The following is a 20,761-nucleotide window of genomic DNA, read 5'->3' as shown; positions in this document are numbered from 1 at the left end:
CACCTAGCAACCAGAGCGGAGTTCCATCCATCGCCTAGCAACCCCAGCAGAGTTCTGTCTGTCACCTAGCAACCCCAGCAGAGTTCTGTGCGTCACCTAGATGCTAGTTTTGTTTTTTGGTGAAATTTAAAGAAATAATGATGGAGGATCTGAATTAACATGAATTACAACAACATTTAATTTCCCTTTGGCTCAATAAAGTGTTTTTGAATTTTTAATTGTTCATCCACTGTAATTGAAATTAAACAGATACTATATTTATGAGTTAACTATGAAATATGTTGAGCTCCAGTACATTTGGTCAGTTTGTTTTACCGCTGGATGTGCTGCTGGAAAGACAAGTGTTAACTTGTTGACTTACTATAAAGAAGTCAACAAGAAAACACTTATTGATTGTGCGGGAGGCTCCACTTCTGCTTTTCAAAGATGAATATACGGTTGTATGATTGTGTATCTGTGTGCAGCCATTTTGTGAAACCATTTAGTTGGAGGGACTGATTAGTGTGAAAATATGTTCAATATTATTTAATTCTAAGTACTTATCAAATGCAAATGCAGCCATTTATTAATATTTAAATTGATGTTAATGGGTTTCAATACATTCTGGCAATTTTAGTTTCAATAAAAGCAAATACCTTCCTTTACTCAGGTAAAAATGTTAATGTAGTACCTTTTCTAGAGTACATTCTTGTCTGTTTATTTGTACTTTTACTTAAGTGTTTGAGTGCTCCCACCATTTGTTTACTCCACATATCCGATATGTGCAGAGCCTGTCCCTGCCACACCAAGCCACGAAGTTTGACAGCAGACAGGAGGTGATGCAGTCATCAGAGACGCTCCTCTGCCCCAGCCCACCTCGATGAATGGCCTCACCTTTGACCTTTTACCCCGCTGCCACCAGGGCTGGCGACTGGGGCATTTCCAGGAGGCTCTGCCTAATTGGGTCAGATTGCACGGAGAGCAGCATTACGCCTGAAATTGGAAACATATGCAGCTATACCTTAGTGTGCATGTGGTAATGGTTGCACTGGAGTTGAAAGTGGTGGACGAATTTTGGAAAATAATTAAAAACAATAAAAAAGTGAAACTAATCAATGGAAGAAGAGATGATAAACATCTGACAGTGACGAACCTGGGAGAGGATGGAGGTCCGGCTCAGTTTTGGACAGGCAGACTGTTCGCTCTCACAACACAGCTCAGCTATTTCCAATAATTGCCATAATAGCTACCTTCCAATTACGCTCGGATCCGAGTTTCAAATGAAGGAAGAAGTCCGTGGCAAACGCAATATTTTGATGGCTGATGGCAGTACGTGTGGGAAAGATGTCATCAGAGGGGCCGATGGGCGTACAAGTGACATCTGGAAACTTCAAAATGCTTGTGGGTGTTTTCTCATGGAGCAATGAAAGGCATTTGAATACAGACCAAAAGGTGGATCAATGGAGTTGCTCAAGTGCAATCAGTCAAGTGAAATACTGAAAAGTGATTGCTAATCATAATATGAGCTGAAATGTTTTACATCATAGGTCATAATTAATGTGATCAGTCGTGCCTGGTCTTTAAGGTGTTGCTTCTTCCTCTCTGGTGATCTATATCGGTACTCATCTCACTGGATTATAAACTCTGTTTTACCTACTTGAGCAGCATCTTCAGAAGGTTTTTTCCTCTGGGTTAAGGGTTGAAAATCCCATTTCACACCAAAAGCCGTCTCCTGATTTACTTCCCTCCTACTTAATGTCAGATGAACGATAAAGACTTTGGACGACTTTATGATTTAGAAAAACTTTAACTTAAACTTTGAGAGGCCAAAGGGAGCAAAAGGGCAACCGCCAAAGAAAACAGTCATTCCTGACTGACTGGCACTTTGGCCCACAACTTTCTCCTGCTTTTTGTGGCTCCCACTCAGACTTTCACTGATGCGCCCAGAGGTGGAAATATCTAAGTACGTATTGGACAAGTTGAGGCAGGGAAGGAGATAGAGAGTAAGGGTGGAGGTCTGCAAGGTTTTCAAGTGACTGGCGGTACACGCCGAGAGGTAGGAATACCGAACGGGAGACTCCAGGGATTGTGTGCGTGTGTGCACAGACTTGTTTGTGTTTGTGGTGAAGATGAACTCGTAAACTACTGTGTGGAGAAGACATACAGAAAGAGAGAGTCTGTGCTTGCGTAATCAGACAGTAAGTGTGAGCATATCAACGGCTGCTTCCATTTGAGGGCACTAGCAGTGTTAAATGTCTCGTTCCCTGAGTGAAGACTGCACTTTAGTCTGTCTCTCTATACAGAATAATCCGTTTCAGCGGCTTGAAAACCCTCTTTTCATGATCCCCTCCCCAACCCGTCTCCTCTCTGGTCCCTATCTCTCTCATCCCTAAACTCTTTCATGAGGAGTCTCTCAGGGGCACGGCGGTAACTCAACCCAACGCTCTTTTGTCTCCATTCTTTCCCTTATCCTTTCATCTTTTTAAACATTCAAGGGAAAAGGGGTTCGGTGAGACAGAAACCACCAATTGGTAAAGGAAAGAAAGAGATAGCATGTGAGAGAGTGACAGAAAAACCAGGGGGAGGCAGAGTTTCTTCCACTCTGTGCTCATCATCCAGTTTGTGGCTCTCCTTTTCAACAAGGCCATTCAAGGTGGGGAGGCACAGTGGCCATTCTCGCAGGTCAATGGCACTGAACTCTTGTCTGGTATGTGCTGCGCCGAGGACCCGTTGAACTGTCTGCCGGCCCGTTTGTCCCCCCACGGACCTCCGCTGTGTCTCCTTTCCCCCAGAGACCAGTTGGTGTACGATGCAGCCAGCCAGCTGCTTCCGTTTCCAGACATTTACCTTTAAAGGTGATCTATTAAACTCCCTTGAACAAGTTATGATAGGTCTATTAGCTATATATTAAAAAAAAGTTAAATGTTTTGCAATAAGCCTTGATGTGTCGCTCACACATGAAAATGGCTGTAAAATGGATGCACAATTACACAACTGTAAATCATTGAAAAGCAGAAGTGGATCCTCCTGCACAACCAACAAGTTTAATTTAATGTATTTGGTTGGTACAAGTCACATTAATTTTTCTTGCTACAAACAAACACGGCTGGAACTCTGCTGGGGTTGCTAGGTAACGGCACTGTGCCTGTTGAACTGTGACATTATAATGTTTTTGAAAAAGGTCTCCAAAAAACATTAATTTATTGGCAAAAACTGGCTGGCTGTTTTTTTTTTCTTTTTTAATCGTTTGGACTGTTTTTAGAAGCAGTTGAAACCCAAATGGACGTATAAAAACATTCTTAATGTGAATTTTGCATAAGGCCAAAGTGTCCGTGCTCATCCCACCTGCGCTGCAAGAAAATACACGCCTGTATATGCTACAGCCTCTGCCAAATCACATAGCACTGCAGCACTTAACCATGAAACCAGCGCTGCTAGAAATGTGCTCGGCCACAGGTGGCTGAGCCGCGCACCCAAGAATGAAACTCAAACTCAGGACAACAGACTGTTCAAAATCCGTTGCAACGTAATGAATTGGAAAAAAAACTTTGCCTGCAGTGGCAATAAATATTTTTGTTTAACAACCAACTGACTTTATGATGCTAACGTCTGGATTAAGGCCAGACGTTATTATGATCTCGCTAAGTGACATTTCTTTCTGAATTAGGAACATGGAAATCTCAGTTTTGCGTATTTCAGTTGATCTGCAGCAGCTTTTCGACAGTTTATCTGATAATTTTTTGATTTAGATAAGATTACCGGTGAAGTTGTTTTGATACAGAAGGCCCTCAGCCATTGCCGGTTCTGTAATTCAGTAAAGAAATTCTCCTGTAGTTGTGCATTTTTTCATAAAGGAAATCTAAAATATTGCGAAGAAAATGCAGCTTCAGAAGCTGAAACATGCACAGAGCACAATTCAAGAATAAATTAAATAAATGAGGACAAAACTGCGACTTTTAAATAAAAATCTACTCACCAAAATGTTAATGCAACGCAAAGTGATTACCTTGTTGCCATGGTAACAAGGAACACATCTACCTGTTGACTTATATTCTAAAAATCTTCTTTTAATAGCTGTATAGTTCTTCTTTCAGTCATGCACCTGTTGATTTCTTCATTATAACAGCCACACAGTATGATGCTGCCACTTCCTTGCTCATTTAGACCTTTGTGATGAACTGATCTGAGAGAAATAGCAGAAATACCAAAGTGTGAAAAAATCCAAAGGGAGCTGGGTGCACATGATTTGTAAGCATGTCCTAACTATTATTTCATTAATTTATTTGTTTTTATTATTATCAAGAACTTTATGTATTTTTTTTTACTTTTTTTTTCTACCACATCATCAAAAACCCATTCTGTACTACCTAATGGATTGCACTGCGCTCCGTTTACGAAACACATTTCGTTTTGTTTCTGTTTATTCACTTAATCTTAATACATGTATTTGATTTGCTTACATCACAGTAATAAAAAAAAAATATTTAAAAAGCAAGTTACCACTATGATCTAAGATGGATTATCAAATAGTGGTTTAAAAATGTATTTATTCTGACATATTTTATTAAAGCAACTCATGAATTAGGAAGAGGGGGACAGTAAGGACCCCAGGCCTCAGAAGTCTTAAGTACACCCCTGTTTTAACCAGAAATATGGATTTAAAGAAAAAAATTCATAGGTCTAAATTATGTTTCTCTCATGTTAATCTTTTCCCACATGTGCACCTTTGTTTTATTTGTAAAAGCCAGAATCAGTCATGTTTGCCACATGTTGTGATTTTACTGAAAATCTGGCAGAAGCAACCAGGAAGCAATCTGCACGCAGTCTGTTATTTGGCATTGAACTGAAGGTTACATCCTCCGGTTGGCTTGTGCCAAAAGGAATCATGTTGCAGCTCCTTGCGCTTACAGATGGGAACCTTAATGAGTTCGGGCTTCCAACTTTGCTACAGCCTGTTTGCAATAAGTTACTCAAATACAAGATCATATAAAATTGAAACGTTTCTGGCTGCAGGCCTAAACCGTGTTGGTTTCTATTGCAGTTTGAGTTAAAGTGAGCAGAAAAAAATTACGAAGGCACATTAATAATTAATGTTGTAAAAATTGGTGGCGTTTAACATAAAAAGCCTTGTTTCTTTTTTGCATTACAGTTTAAGTCAGAAGTTTACATACACTCATCTTGTGTTTGTAATGAATTTACAAAAATACATGCAAAGGTTTCAACTTATAATGAATTTCATTCAATCGACTCTGGGTCAAAATTATACATACACCCCTGTTGATTTTGTTTGTTTTTGTTTCAAAGTTGTGGGAGTCCTGAAACATCCCAACCACGTTTTTTAGTGATTTACGGCTTGAACAAACTTATTCACAAGTGATTTTAATCGTGTTTATTTAATGGAAGCAATGTGTTTTTTCAAAATTAGCAGAATATCAGCAAACTTTTTTATTGGAAATGCAGCAAACATCGTTTTTTTAAACATATTTGTTGAGATGAAGAATAATTTAAAAAAACAATTTTGCCTACAACACAATTCCAATGCCCTTTTAAAATACAGATACTTTGTGTTGCACTTTACAGAAACATTTGACTGCCAGAACTAGAAAATTAATTCAGAAGCACTATCTCGTTAAAGCACTTTGTCTTTATTGTGAGATATAAATCTCGCTTAAACAAGTTTTATTACGGGATTCATAAGTCATTAAAACCAAAATGTCTTCTGGTTGCAATGAGAAAAGTCTCAACAGTAAAGCTGCAACAGCTTGTGGGATATTTGAGTGTCATCCAGAAGAAACACAGTGAGAAGATGCTTTTTATGAAGTCATGATCTGTCACAGGAATATACTTTTGATGAGATGCTGATCCTGAATCCATTTCCTGTGTTTGGCAATTAAACACTTCTATAGCACTTCACATTTGATTTAATTGGAAATAATTTTATGCTAATTAAAAAGTATGTTTTTGAACATTCTTGAATTACAATCAGGGTCCACACAAAATCGGTCCAGGTACCACAAATGGCCCTCGGGCCACACTTTAAAAACTCTAAAACTTTCAGCACCACTCGAGAAAATCCACAATAAAATTTAACTTTTGCAACCAATTGTTGAAATAAAAAATATTTGAATTTGTAAATAATACACTTGATTTACCATTTAAATAAAGACGTCAAACGCAAGCTTCAAATTAATAACTTCTGTGATTGGTGTATGTAAATTTCTGACTGGATGTGTTTGTGTTAATATTAATAGTTTACATTTGTTGCATGACTTCTACAAATGTTTCTCGTTTAACATTGTATTCCCCCTCCCTCAAAAAGTGAGCAGAGTCAAGTTAGCATATAACACCGGAAGTGCCATATTTCAGCTTCAAAATAAAAGCACTTCGTCGCTCTTACATAGCAGTCGCTCTGAAACAAGTTTTATTCAGAAGTTCCAAACCGGAAGTGTTGTTGGTAGCTTAAGCTAGCTTGCAGCGTGGGTTTCAGGCGGAGCTCAGAGCCATAAAACATTAACCGAACTTCTTCCCCAGCTCCACTCGCTCACCTATTTGAACTGAAACACACTTTTCGAGAAAGCGCCCTCCACGGAGGACCAATATATGGGAATATTACGAGGCTCACTTCCATTTTTAAAACTTCCCACGTCGCATTTTCCCCTCCTTTCATTGGAAGCGCTCCTTGGAGAACAGGAGTTTTTTTTTTAAATAGTTTCTTAAACTGCGCTACTTTTATTTATTCCATTCTTCCAAGTGGGTTTCTCTCTTTGCACGCATGCGATGTCACGGATTACTAAAAGGAGAAAGAAATGTTTGAGTTTGTATCCAGTATTTCCAAGTGAAAGTGATTTTTGAGTATTTTTTTTAAAGAAACCAGTTGAGCAACTGGCGACAGGACTCTATAATCAATGTGGTGTCAGCTGGAAGGACGCGGGGTCCGGATCTCACCTAAACGGTACGCATATAAACCCTCTTTATTATTACTATTATTATTTACATGAATAAATGTTTTAAACTAATGCAGACTGCTGGAAAAATAAACACATTTAGCTCCATAAACTTTATTTTCTTCATGTTCCGACATGAGGAGACATGCAGGCTTTGTAGCATTATTCTTCTGGTGTGTTTCTGTTGCGGTAGTTCTCCCACTTCAGTTTTGCATTTACCTTGGCCGTCTTGCGCTTTTTAGGCTGCTGCGCATTTTGTTTTCTCTGGCAGTCACTCAGGTGAGGTGAGAGCTACCGAGTCACGGTCCCAACCCGCAGGTAGATCGCACACACAACGATCTACCTGCGGGTTGATGTTTAAACTCCGGCTTGTCAGCGAGATAATGGGCCGAGCTGGCGCTGTGTGTGGCATTCAGCTTTTTGGCGAAAAAATGCAAGCGCGAACAGCGCAAGGAGAGAGTTTTTCTCTTATAGGTGGGGGTCTTTGCATGGATTGAAACGATCTCAAAGCTTGAATTAATTGGGTGTTTGCACGGCGGGACCCCAAACATTAACCTGAATGGGGGTTTTTTCCCATGTCACTAAATTAGAAACATGTAGAAGTGCACCCGTTTTATTTTTAGAGGGTTTCTAAACAAAAATGTGCAAAAATAGAATAAAAAACCTGGCAAGTGAGACCAAAGTCATGTGGAATGTGTTTAAATTGGCTTTAGAGCTTGCAAACATATTTTGGATGCAAACCAAACACATTCAGAAAATAATCTTCTGCCTTTCTAGTAATTAGAAAAATATTCTGTTTTGGTGGAAAGTTTGACTTCTTTAACAAAAAGTCATCCATTTTCCAAAGATTTAAAAACTGAAACCGTTTCAGGATTAAAACCGGAGGAATCCTCAATCAGCATCTCCTCAATCAAATCAGTTAGTTTTTAGTGTAAAAGTTCTTAAATTGAAAAACTTGTTCATCTCTTCTGGTGAATTAAAGTTAGTTTTATTGGAGCAAAACGTTAAATTCTCAGAACAGGAAAACCTCTAAAAGCAAATAAAAAGCTTAATAAAGATACTGTAATGATTTTATTACAGATTTTTAACCTATAAATGAGAAATTAAGATTATTTGCAAGAGAGAATCCAGGAAAATTAATTGCTGGATGTTATTTGTTTATGCATGAAAGAAGTATTTGCTCTTCACCTTTATGGGCTGCTGGTGATGCATTTACGGGTCAAAAGAGGTGGGATTTCTTAGCTTTGATGCATTTATTGAGTAGGAGAAAACATTTTTGCCTCTACTTTTTTAAGATGGAACTGCTTCAGTTTCCTGCAGTTCCTCAAGTTGCACAACTTCAAAGAGTCCCGATTAGCGCAGGACGGGGCGCAGTCGCAACTCTGAGCACCAGAGTCCAGGCGGACGTTAGCCACGCCGGAGGAGGGCGATTACTCTGCAATCACGCTAACGAGCAGCAGCCTCCGCCAGGCGCAGAGCTGCTTCATGGCGTCTGCTCACCGCTTCTCACCACCATTTTTCTAAAAATATTCAGATCAGCTCAGGTTTCCCAAGTTTCTCCATGAAGTTGAATGTATTTTGTAACTCTGGAGGAGCTGCAGAGATTCACAGCGGCAGGAGAAAAGACCAGCAGCATGGCAGCATCACGCTGTGGGGGGACGATAGACACAGATCAGGTGAACCTGAAAGTACCTCAAGTTTCACCCTGAAACTTACAGAGTGGGTTAAGTCCAATCGTGATCATGCATTAGAATGGCCTAGTCAAAACCCAGATCAGAATCAGTGGCAACACCAGAAAACTCAGGTGTATAAATGATCTCCATGCACTCTGACTGAGGGGCTCTGCAAAATAAATGCTTCACATTTTTATTAGTGCACAACTTTAAAGCTTTCTGCACTGCAAAAACACAAAGTCTTACCAAGTATTTTAATCTAGTTTCTAGTGCAAATAAGAAATAAAACAAAACAAACTTAAAAGTAACTTTTAATCAATATTAAAGAATTAAAATCACCAGGAAGATCCTATATCTTGGTGTCTTGATGTCCCAAAAGTTGATAATTTGGGACATTTTTATCGTATTTACTCACACAAACGGCAGTTAAAGAGTTAAAAGAAGCACAAATATTTGAACTTCTTCTGTTTCTGAACATTTCCATGCAAGATGTCCAATTAATCTGCAGTCATCGTCTGCGCTCATGTAAACAATAAGATCACTGAAATGAATGGAGGCCTTCTGGTTAAGGTCATAGTTGGGTCTGTTTATGGGTTTCATGTTTGATTCAGGGTTTTTTTTTCTTCTCTTCATTTCAAATAAAATCAAACATGGAGGTCAGGAGGAGGAGGAGGGCTGATCTTTATGGAGACCGGTTGGGTCTGAGCCAGAAGGGCTGGAAGAGCGTCGTGGTCGTCGGTTAGCGCCGCGGCTAAATGACGCGTGTCATTGTAGCAAATGGAGCGCGGCGATGAAGTGCCGCCGCATTTTTACAAAAGCAACACGTACAGGGGGAAAAGCCTGCCTGTCTGCTTTCGACAGTCTGAGAAATACTGAGGTTAGGACGCTTTCTCAGGTCTGGATAAGAAAGAAAGCAGCGAGTCTTCTAGAGTTTACTCACAATTCTGTTGTTTAGAACAAAAGAATATATACATTTTTGTCAAATAAACAGCGATTAAAGCTCAAATATCAACATCTACCTTTGATTTGCCACATTAGACCTGAGTTTTTAGTCAAAATTTGCTTATAAACACAATCAAAAAAAGAAATTGATCATTTTATTGTCTTTTTTTTATCCTTTCATGGTTTTGAACTGGATATTTGACAAGAAAAATAATTTTAATCATAGAAAATCAACCTGTTCTTTAAAGAATCATCATCCAGTTCTGATTTGAGCCAAATTCAGCCAGTTTTATACTGAAAAAACTAACTCAGAAGTAACTTTTCAGCAAGATATAAGAGCTTGTTTTAAGTAAATCATTTGTTAATATTGGTAGTTCTACCAGCAGATCATTTCATTTGTAACATGGGAAAATGTCTTGTAGTAACTGAATTTATTTCCAGGTAGAAGTAGTAATTTTTTTAATCAATATTAAGAATTATTGATTTTAAATAAGCTCCTATATCTTGTTAAAAAGTTACTCCTAAGTCAGTTTTGTCTTATTTCAAATGTACTAAGATATCTGCTCTAGAAATTAGACCAAAATCTGGGTAAGATTTGAGTTTTTGCAGTGTGATTCATGGTTTCTGTAACATACAACTAAAAAAAAAAATTTAGTGCCTGAATTCCCAGAATAGTTATTAAGCAACATAGTAGTGGCAGAATAATGCTGTGGGAATGCGTTCTTTCGTAGAGGTTGATGGAAACCAGTAACAGAATGCAAAACATTAAAGACTGAGGTGGACGTTCACAAACAAGCAAATCTACCAAAGCATATTTATATGTTGGAACGGCCTAGTCAAAGTCCAGACCTAAATTCAATAAGGAATATGTTGCAGGACTTTAAATTGACGTTGGCATCTGTTTTCCATCTGAATTAATTTGTAATTGTTTGACGTTTCACCGTCTGGTTGAGACAAAGTTCTGACCCGGTTCGACAGAACAGAACTGATTACATTCATTCACGCATAGATTTACAAAAAAAAAATAATAATAATAATCTAACGTCACAAACATCACGATTCTGGATATAAATGTAGAACAAAACAGTCACTGCCCTCCTGGAAGACGATATTCATAAGGTCCAGGGCCGGCCAAAGCCTTTTTGGGGCCTTCAACAGATTTTCATTTGGGGCCCCCATACCGACATGTCAACACTAGATGCTAAGCTTTTTTAAATAAATATTTCATTGCCTAAAATGCAACAACGTCGCATTCCTTCAGCCATAATTAAGCCATTTGAAGACTTCTGGGTGGAACATATTTACAGAAAATATGTTGTTGTTTTTTTAACTCAAACTTGATATTTTTATATTTGTACAGTTTTGGGTTAAAGTTTGCTCTAAATATGTTGTTTTTTCAGCAGTTTTATATATTCTTTTGCTTTCTAGAGCCACGTTACTTAATTAGTTGATGATTATTTAAATAATCCAATTTATCACAATTCATCTGATTATTCATGCAAGCTTGATGCTATTGAGGGGCCCCTAGTTGTGTGAAGGCCTTAAGGAGCCGCTTCACTCGCATATATCTTGGGCTGGCTCCGTTTGTGGATCACATCAATAACAAAAACCCAATTAGTAAATTTTCTATAATCAAACCCTGCAAAGCTGAGTAACTAATAGTTGGAAAATCCTGGAGTCTTGGCTCAGCGCCACCCAACTCGCACGCTTCTCCACCATATAGAAATCTGTCAACATCTGTGGCTTATATGCAAATTTTCCCTTCATCACAAGTGAAATTTGGCAGACTGGATGGGCCGGTTGCTGGTTCGATGTGATTTATGGTCAGCATCAGAAGGTATTCAAAGCAACTGAAGTGACTGGATGGGTAACGAGAACCTGGTTTCTTCCCCTGCTGCCACATGCATTGTGTCCGCGGCGCGGCCGACGATACGTCCATCAGTCGTCACAGCAACTCCCTCACTTTTTATCTCACGTCCACCTGCGTTCAGCGCCCGGCTCCCTGCAGCCCGAGGAAACTACGGTCGGCGCTCCAGTTATGCATCGCAGACATTCCCGTCATTCTGACAGTTTCAGCTCTTTCTTCTCACAAACAACCAAATCGGCGCTGTGTAGGCCGATGCACTGCAAAAACAGAAAGTAGTAGTTTTATCTAGATTCTAGTGCAAATATAGTACAGTTTCAATAAGAGAAAACTAACTTACAAGTAACTTTTCCGCAAGAAATAGGAGCTTGGTTTCAGTAAAATATTCATGTAAAACAGGCCAGTTCCTCTGGCAGATTATTCCACTTATAACAAGACATTTTTCCCAAGTTATAAAGAGAAATAATGTACCAATAAAACTAGAACATTATCAATATATATTTGCCTTAAAACAAGCTCATATATCTTGCTAGAAAAAGTAACTTTTAAGTCAGTTTTGTCTTAAAGATTTCAAGCCAAATTGTTACTAAACTTTATTTACTGCACTGCAAAAAGAAAAACTTCTAGCAGGTATTTTTGGTGTAGTTTCTACTACAATTGTCTTATATTTGAAATAAGACAGAACTACCTTATATGTATTTTTAGCCACATATAGGAGTTTGTTTTAAGTCAAGACTTCCTTACTGTTGATTTAAAAGTTCTAGTTCGACTGCCAGATTATTTCAGTTATGGGGAAATGTTTTGTTAAGTTAAATAATCTGCCAATTTTAATCACAATTAGGGAAATGTTGGCTTAAAACAAGTTATCTTGATGAAAACTTGCTTATAAATTAGTTTTGTCTTATTTCAAGTTTACTAGAAAGAAAATCAAAAACATTTTAGGATTTGTGTTTTTGCAGTGCACCAGTAGTACAAATATTTTTGTTTTATCTGTTTTTATGAACTGTTTAATTTAACTACACTGTTAAATAGCTTGTTTTAAGTTAATAATCCCTCAGTATTGATAAAAAAAATATTTAACTTATAAGTAGAACTAGTTCTTTATCAATATTAAGTAATTATTATAAACTTCCTATCTTACTAAAAAGTTACCTGTAAGTTAGTTTAGTCTCATTTCAAGTGTACTAAGATATTAGCATTGTAAATTAAGAACACTTGGTTTGACTTTGTGTTTTTGCAGTGTGCGTGCCGCCTGAATGAAAGCCCGCTGTGGCTGCCACAAAGACGGGGGTGACTGGAATATTTGTCGTGTTAGTCAGAGGGCAACCTCGTGTTGAAATGCGGATGAATCATGCCTTCCCGCCTCGCTGCGCTTCATTTCATCCACACAGACTCACGGAACCCTGGAAGCGTCCGACTCCGTCCCGGGAAATGTTTACATTTTTTATGTCTGTGTAACCGTTATCACAGCTCCTGGGAGTCGGCATTGGCTCCGTTCGTAATAACAGTTACAGCTGAAAGGATGCAGGTTATGGCATGCAGGATATTTAATGTTGCCGTCTCTCAATAACGGAAGCTCATTCAGCCTAATGAATCAGTCGTTTGCCGTTCCAGAGCAGAACAGAATCGCCCTGCGGCTGAGTTCAGCAAGGATACCTGAGGTTTAGGCGTCGTGTGATCTGGTGTTTGATGTGCAACTAAAATACTGTTAGTTTTACAAGAGCTACTGGCAAAAAGAAGCAGCATTTTTTAGATTTTATGTAAATAAAACCTCCAACTTGTGCTCACAAGTTCAGCTTTCAGGTAAAACAATGTCAAAACGCAGAAATAACTACGTTCTGTTTTTCATGTTCACTGGAAAAACACAAAACTTTATCAAGTATTTTTATACTTCAAACATCTTCATACACTTGAAAAATGATAGAAACCAGCTTACAAGTAACTTTTCAAGTTTTTTAAGTGAGTAATTCCTTAATATTAATGAAAAAGTTCTTGCTAAGTGAAATAATCTGCCATTGGAACAAGAACTTTTTTATTTTAATCATCATTAAGAGATTATTGACTCAAAACAAGCTTTTATTTATTTCTGAAAAGTTACTTACTAGACCAAAAATACTTTTAAAGAAGTCTGGGACAAAATTTCTCTTCAGCAGCAATGCAAAAAAATCCCCACAAAATTTTAGTATTTTTGTATAGTTTCTAGTGGAAATATCTTAATCAACTTAAATAAGACAAAACTAACTTAGAAGTAACTATTCAGCAATATATAAGCAAATAATTGCTTAATATTGATTAAAACAAAACACTAGTTCCACCGGCAGATTATTTCACTTACACCTAGTATTTTGTCATCAATATTAAATAACTATTAACTTAAACTCTTATTTCTAACTGAAAAGTTACCTATAAGTTAGTTTTGCCCTTTTTTAAGTGTACAAAGATATTTGCACTAGAAACTTTACCAAAAATACTTAAAATTAGCATTTTTTGCATCGTTGCTGTTAAGGAATTTATTTATGTCTTTTTTAGAGTGTTGCTTTAAGTCAAAGGGTGTCCAAAGTGTGGTCTGGGGGCCATTTTGTGACCCTTGAAATGTTCCTGTGCAGCCCCCAACCGCAAGACACAAACATGAGCAACAAAGCAGGAAAAAAAGAAAATCTGTTCACCTTCTTCTTAAGAAAACACACTACTGTGTTTGTTTATAATATTTTAGTAGTAAAGTTTAAAAAAACAACTTATTTTTGTATTTTTAATTTTAAAAATAATTTAATTCAGGGCAATTGAAAAGGGCAAACAAAGTTCAAGTCATATCATTCAAGCATCTTCAAACAGGAGAGAGCTCCAGTAGCAGTCAGTCTTGCAACCATTCTGGAGAGACCTCTGACTGAAGACGGTCTCTTTACAGTCATGACATGCTAGCAGCTCAACATCAGGCAGCAGAGATGATATTTCATTGCAACATGTCCTGGATGACACCATCAGTTGTTGGGAAGCTCTGCTCTGCTCATCCTCATTTGCTTTTGCTGCACCTCGTTAAATCTTTGTCAGGTTAGAGAGATGAAGTCTGGGATACGATCCGGACCCGTTGTGATGGGTGGATGAAGTGGTTTGAATGTCGTTTTCAACGCCTCTGGTGTTTGGGGTCATAGTTCAAGTATTATTTGAGTTTTGAAGGTGCTAATCAGATCCTTCGAATCAACAAAACAAACAAACAAAGGCAGCTTGCTGCCACAGTTACGCATCATAACAATAACCCTAAAGTAAAAAATTAGGAGTAAAAATCCTTCCAGCTGCACAGCATCAACAAAACCATAAGGAATAATTCTACAACAAAAGCAAAGCCTAGATTGTAGAGAGAGAAAAGTTTTGTGTTTTTCTGTCCTCATAAAGCATAAAAGGATATTTACTTACCTTCTTAAGCTTTGAATTTGGTGTGAAAGGCGATTTTGTCGTCTAATGGTATATGTCACATAAATCCTTGTAAAAAATCTAACAATTTTTGTAAGAAATTCACATTTTGCATGTTTTGTACTTCCATTTGGATCTCTACTGCTTCTGCTTTTTGGTGAGCCGTTTCAAAAAACTTCAGAATGTAACGTCACAAAGTATCAGTAAGAGCCCGTTACCTAGCAACCGCAGTGTAACTCTGTCGGTCACCTAACAACCCAAACTGAGCTCCAGGACATTTGGTCAGCTAGTTTTATCTCTGTTTGCACTACATAATGGCTGCTGGAAAAGGGAAGTGTTTTATTGTTGACTTACCATCCAGAAACCACTCACTGCATTCTTGTTGGTTGTGCAGGAGGCTCCACTTCTGCTTCTCAGAGATGTACTGTTGTAGAATCTTTCATTTGTTTGAAGCCATTTTTGCATGCGAGTGTAAACACTGAGCCAGCAGCAAATTATTTGGATGTAAAATGAGAAGAGGCCCTAAAACTGCTCATTTTGAACCGAGTTAAATGTAATGACCATGCTTTGTATAGACCGTAGATCTAAACGAATCCGTTCAAGGAAATATAATAGGTCACCTTTAAACAGGAAACTTCAGATTTTCAGGGGAAGAAGTAACAGCTCTGAATTAGCAAAACTCTAATTTATTCTCTCTGGATCTCTTCTGTTGATTTAACGAGTCTGAGTTGAGCACATACCAGATTGTCAGCGTCTCCGTTTGAAGGTCAGTTCCTCATTCAGCAGAATCTCCAACATTCCCCTCCTGGGCTCCACATGAAGAAAAGTGTGATCTCTCTTTTCTCGGTCCTGTTTTTCCACAAGTTCTGCCAAGATTTTAAAGCCATACGTCAGCAGCTGAAGCTCTTCAGTCATAAAGCTGAGAGCCGCCAGTAAAAACACTCGTTTTACATCCTAATTGGGCCTCTTTGTTTCACTGTCAAAGCTGCCAGAGCCGGCCCAAAGTAAATGTGACTTAAATGGCTGCTTAAGGCCCCCACACCAGTAGGGGGCACCAAAGAGCACCAAGATAGCATAATAAAAATATTTATATTCAAAACAACATTGATACTAAATGATATTATACATGGAAAAAAAAAAACGATTTCTATATTATTATGTATAGTTGCCAACCTTTGGTTACCTAGCAACTCAGTCACTCTTTTGTTGCCTAGCAACAACTTTTTCACTAAATTGCAACACAGCAGTTTCAGGTTTCGCCAGCATTCCTCGTTGTTCTTAAAAAATAAAAATAAAAACCAACGGAGTGGAGTGAAAACTGAGGATAAAAGAAGAAAGATCCCGCCACCAGTTTTTACAGTATTTCAGACATTAAAAACAAAAAAGAATCAATAGTTATCAGTAGATTGATATGAAATGCTTATGTCAAGATACGTTTTTCAGCCATATTGTCCAGCCCAAAGTTTAAAATACTTAAAATAATATGGCATACTTAAATACCATTCAGCGTTTCAAAATTATAAAAAGTTTTTTGGTTCCTACTCCGTCCAGGTTAAAATCATCCATCATAACAACACTGGTATAATGTAAGCTAAATACAAATAATGATGACCAGAGCCTGGGAATGATAAAGCATCTGGTATTGACATGTTGCTGTGGGGGGCCCAAATGAAATCTGCTTAGGGCCCCAAAAAGGCTTTGGTCATCCCTGTCTACAAATTCTTAAAGTTATAATAATACATTCAATTTTTGGAGCACTTTTTCAGGAACAGACACTGATATTGTCTTAGGTGAAGTTTGTGACATTTGGTTTGTAAAAATTAAGTTCTAAGATGTTATATCTAATATTTTTTTAATCTATTATGAAGGGCCTAAAATGTAACTGCCCAAAAACGCTTGGGCAGCTGTGTAAATTATGAACATTGTCTTCGTATTGGGCAGTTATCGTCATCCTCTTAACCTACGTTTATATCAAGGCTGGTGAACTTTGTGACATTTGGTTTGTAAACATTCAGCACTAAAATGTTTTTTTAATCAGTTTTTTGGAGGGACGGGGGTCTGAAAGCTGAAATTTTAATTGAAATATGAATTAACGCCGTCTCTCCTCTCCTTGTCAGCTGATACGTCCTGGGAGTGATGCACTGGCTTCCCCTGGTTGCCATGGTGATCGCCTCGGCCCTGCCCTTTCCTCACAACCCCGCGACCGCGCAGCCCAGCGAGGATCGTAAACAGACCTCCACGTCAGAAGAGAACTGGATAACCTACGAACAGTTCAGCAGTCCGGACGTTCCCGCAGAAGAAGAAGAAGAACCGCTCAGGACTGAAGAAATTTTCCAGGAAAACTCGCTACCAAAGGACTACAAAGCCAGCAGGAAAGATGGCGACTCGGACTCAATTCCGCGCCATTTTAGGACAGGCGCAGTCGAGGACAGCCCCGCCATAGATGTAGGGTTGGGCCTGGAAATAGACGAAATGTTTCTGGACGCACATCCCCGCGTCCTGTTCTCGCCCTCTCCATCCCCGCCGGAGCATCCGCCGCTACTGTTGATGTTGGAGAACGGGCTAATGGAGGAGGACAGCGACGGAGACATAGAAGGTCACGGCGATCGCGCCGCGGACCGGACCACGCCGACTCCGACATGGGCGGACTACAAGGGCCCCGCCGACGAGGCGTTCCGCCCGGTGAAACGGGACAAACGTTCACACCTGATGGACACCCGCAGGGGGGAGAAGTCCGTGTGCGAGTCGGAAAGCGCGTGGGTCAACAACAAAACCACCGCGATCGACTCGCACGGCGAACGGGTTACCATCGTCCCGCAGATCCAGACAATGACGGGCGCGCTCAAGCAGTACTTTTACGAGACGCGGTGCCGCCGGCCCGACGGGCAGAGCGGCTCGAGCAGGACGCGGGGAGTGGGTGCGAGGTCCGCGGCGGCCGGCGTCGCCGGGGCCAGCTGCCTCGGCGTGGATAAAAAACAATGGCGGAGCGAGTGCAGAGAGAAGCAATCGTACGTCCGCGCGCTCTCCAAGGACGCCAAGAACAAGATGGGATGGCGGTGGATCCGGATAGACTCGTCCTGCGTCTGCGTGCTGCTGTCCAGAACAAATCAGGGGAAGGACGTGATGACGAGGCGCAGGAGAGTCTAACGCAAGGAAAGAAGACACGTTTGGACGTTTTGTCTCCTTCCCCCAGTTTATGACTTTTACAAAAAAAAAACAACAAGACCTCAATGCTAAATGATTATAGGGAAACTGTTATATAGACAGAGGTGGGTAGAAAACAACGGCATGTTAGGAGCAATTTAAAAAGAAGTGTGAAGTCAAAAATATGAGGGAAAAAAAATTGTATTTTGAGGTCTCAAAAGATTTTCTAGAAAAAGTTTTTTCAAAAGTCAAATATTTTCGACTTTTGAAACTCAGAAGTGTTTGTTTTTTCTATAAAATTTTTTAGAAGAATCTAAAAATTTGAGTTTACTTAGCAGAAATGTACTCTCATACACTGTTGTAGTAGAGAACCCAAATATTGTACTCAAGAGTAGCCCGACTTCAACAAGGGATGCAATCAAATTAGTTCAAAATTATCAAGTCAGTGTTGTAGTTTCGTTGCAATCCAGCAGAGGGCGCTGCTGGTCATGCTTAAACGAGCCAGTTGATACAGAAACAAAGGTGGCAGCGCCATACCAGAACGGGAAAGAGAAGCGGTCCAAACAAAGTCAAGCAAGATGCACTTTATGCGGTTCTGTTGAGAAATATAAACATTTGACAAACTCCTAAGGTTTAAAAAAATATATATTATTATTTTTTTTTATTCAGCATATTATGACAAATTCGGCCCTTTGTGTTATGGAAAGACAACCAACCTTCTTCACACAAAAGAAAACTCAGGTTTTTAACAAAATGGCTGCTTATCAACTCATTAATTGATAACATGCATCCCTAAATTCAACATATATTTACTCCAATAAAAGTAAAAACTGTCCAAGAAATTACTCAAGACCCACTGATCAGATCAGCTGATTTAATATTAATAAATGTGAAGTTGTGTACAAATTCTGATATTTTAAAAACTAAAGTGAAAAAATTAATGTATACAAATATGATTACAAAATAACAGATTAAGGCATCAGATGAAGCATTTTTCCAAATAAAAAAAATATAAAACTAATACAGTCACTTAGTTGGAACAGGGTGAAATACTTCCAGTGCCAAATGGTTCAGCAGACAGAAAATTAGAAAAACAATTAAGTGAAATTAGCTCAAGAATAGCAATACTTTGTAAAATATATTACTCAAGTAAAAGTATATTTTTCAAATAAATGTAACTAGTTACTACCCACCTCTGTATATAGAGATTTTACACCAAGAAGTACTGTTTTTGTATGATTTATCTTTCATAACCTAAGTTATTTTTGCCTAGTATGTAAGCATGTCTTTGATATTAATATATTTCCTGCTGTGTCTACAACATGACACCAGTATACCTTTTCTGTATCGTGTGTATTTATAGAAGACGTCTTCATGCAGTAGTAGCTCTCTCCGGTGTCTGATGACGATTCCAGCCTTTGGGTCACTCGCCTTGTAAAAGCAAAGAGCGCCACCTACTGAGATTTCCTTTCACTGCTCCAAACTCTTACAGCTGTGGGTGAATTTTACAGGATTTGGGTTGTAAATTATGTGACACCTAAAGAAGATCTGATTACATGATATGATAATTAAAGACATTTGTATTTTAATATTTTTGAGCACCTTTTAATGCATTTTTTATTTAGCTTTCAATGCATTTGTTTAATTTTTAGTGCTTCTTTGCATATATTATAATTTTTTAAAGTGCTTCCTCTACAAAAATCAGACTACTTTGTTTGTGTCGTTAAGATTTTGTTTATTTTCAAAGCAAGTGAAGCTTAAAAAGGTTTTATAATAAACTTATTTATCCATTTTTAATTGCAGAGATAATTCAAATCATTTCAAAAATACTTTATTTACTCCAAAAGGAAATTAAATGCAACTCAAATCATGTAATGATCTTCAGAGTTTAAACCAGGAAGAATCCCCAGTAGCAGTCAGTCGTACAACAAATCAGAAGTAGCTTCTGTCTGAAGACTGTTCTGATGCATTTATTCTTTGATTTTTAATGCTTTAATACATTGATTTTGAGTTTTTTATTTTTAATTGTTTAGTTCATTTAAACTCTAAATGGGTTGTCCATCAATATCTTGGTAAAACAAGTAAAATATACAATTTAAAATGCAAACTTCCTTTTTAATAATATTTGCTTAGTTACTTAAGTGACTGCATATGTTTACAAATGTGTTAAATAAATATGATAAGATTAAAATAAATTTAACACAGTGCAGAACTAAAAGCAACAAAATGCAGATTATTTTAAAACGAAATTAGGAGGGAGTAACCTTTACGGCCCCAAACCCATAAACAAATTCACTTTAAGACAAATCAATAACAGAGAAATGTTTGAATTGTTCAAACGTGATAAAATATGGAGGCAGAAACTAAAACTAGAATCAAACATAATATCAGTTTTCTAATCTGGTTTGAAGGATTCAAAGACGTTTCTCTCATTCCAGGAAAAAAAATAATCCATACAAAAATTATTGGTGGGACGTATTATAATTATGTAAAACTCAGATTTTTCCTGTTCTTGTATTTCCATTTTGGTTTTGACTTCTTCTAAAAACAGAACAAGCACTTAAGCAGAAAAAGGTGGCTTTTGGCAATAAGTTGACGGTTTTTTGGTTCTTAGAAAGAAAAAGTTTAAAAAAAAACCTTTTGAATGAAATATAATCCAGCATTCGTTGTGCCGTTACCTAGCAACCTCAGCAGAGTTCCGCCTGTTTCCTAGCAACGCAAGGAGAGCTCAAGTACGTTTGGTAAGCTGGTTTTACCGCTGCATGTGCTGTACAATGGCTGCTGGAAAAGACAGTGTTTTGCTGTTG

At 38.2% G+C, this 20,761-nt stretch overlaps 2 protein-coding genes across 2 annotated transcripts in view; one reads left to right on the top strand and one right to left on the bottom strand.

Moving 5' to 3' along the window:
• Positions 1–20,761, bottom strand: part of slc1a9 (solute carrier family 1 member 9) — a 65,236-nt gene that overhangs the window by 43,203 nt on the left and 1,272 nt on the right. The window contains exon 2 of the mRNA XM_044101454.1: positions 15,551–15,676. The gene's annotated coding sequence lies outside the window, so the exon portion shown is untranslated. The remainder of the gene's footprint in view (positions 1–15,550; positions 15,677–20,761) is intronic.
• On the top strand, positions 6,501–19,862 carry LOC122822619 (neurotrophin-4). The gene is made up of 2 exons (XM_044101463.1): positions 6,501–6,931; positions 16,928–19,862. Exon 2 carries the CDS (start codon positions 16,947–16,949, stop codon positions 17,955–17,957), a length of 1,011 nt encoding a protein of 336 aa, XP_043957398.1. The 5' UTR covers positions 6,501–6,931; positions 16,928–16,946; the 3' UTR covers positions 17,958–19,862.

Source organism: Gambusia affinis, linkage group LG19 (assembly GCF_019740435.1).
Source record: "Gambusia affinis linkage group LG19, SWU_Gaff_1.0, whole genome shotgun sequence".
NCBI lineage: Eukaryota > Metazoa > Chordata > Actinopteri > Cyprinodontiformes > Poeciliidae > Gambusia > Gambusia affinis.
Note: the sequence above shows the minus strand (reverse complement) of the source record. Positions and strands in the feature narration are given on the sequence as shown.

Bases quoted from the DNA above. Each gene is read 5' to 3' on its own strand.
- LOC122822619 (XM_044101463.1), top strand. From the start codon at position 16,947: ATGCACTGGCTTCCCCTGGTTGCCATGGTGATCGCCTCGGCCCTGCCC.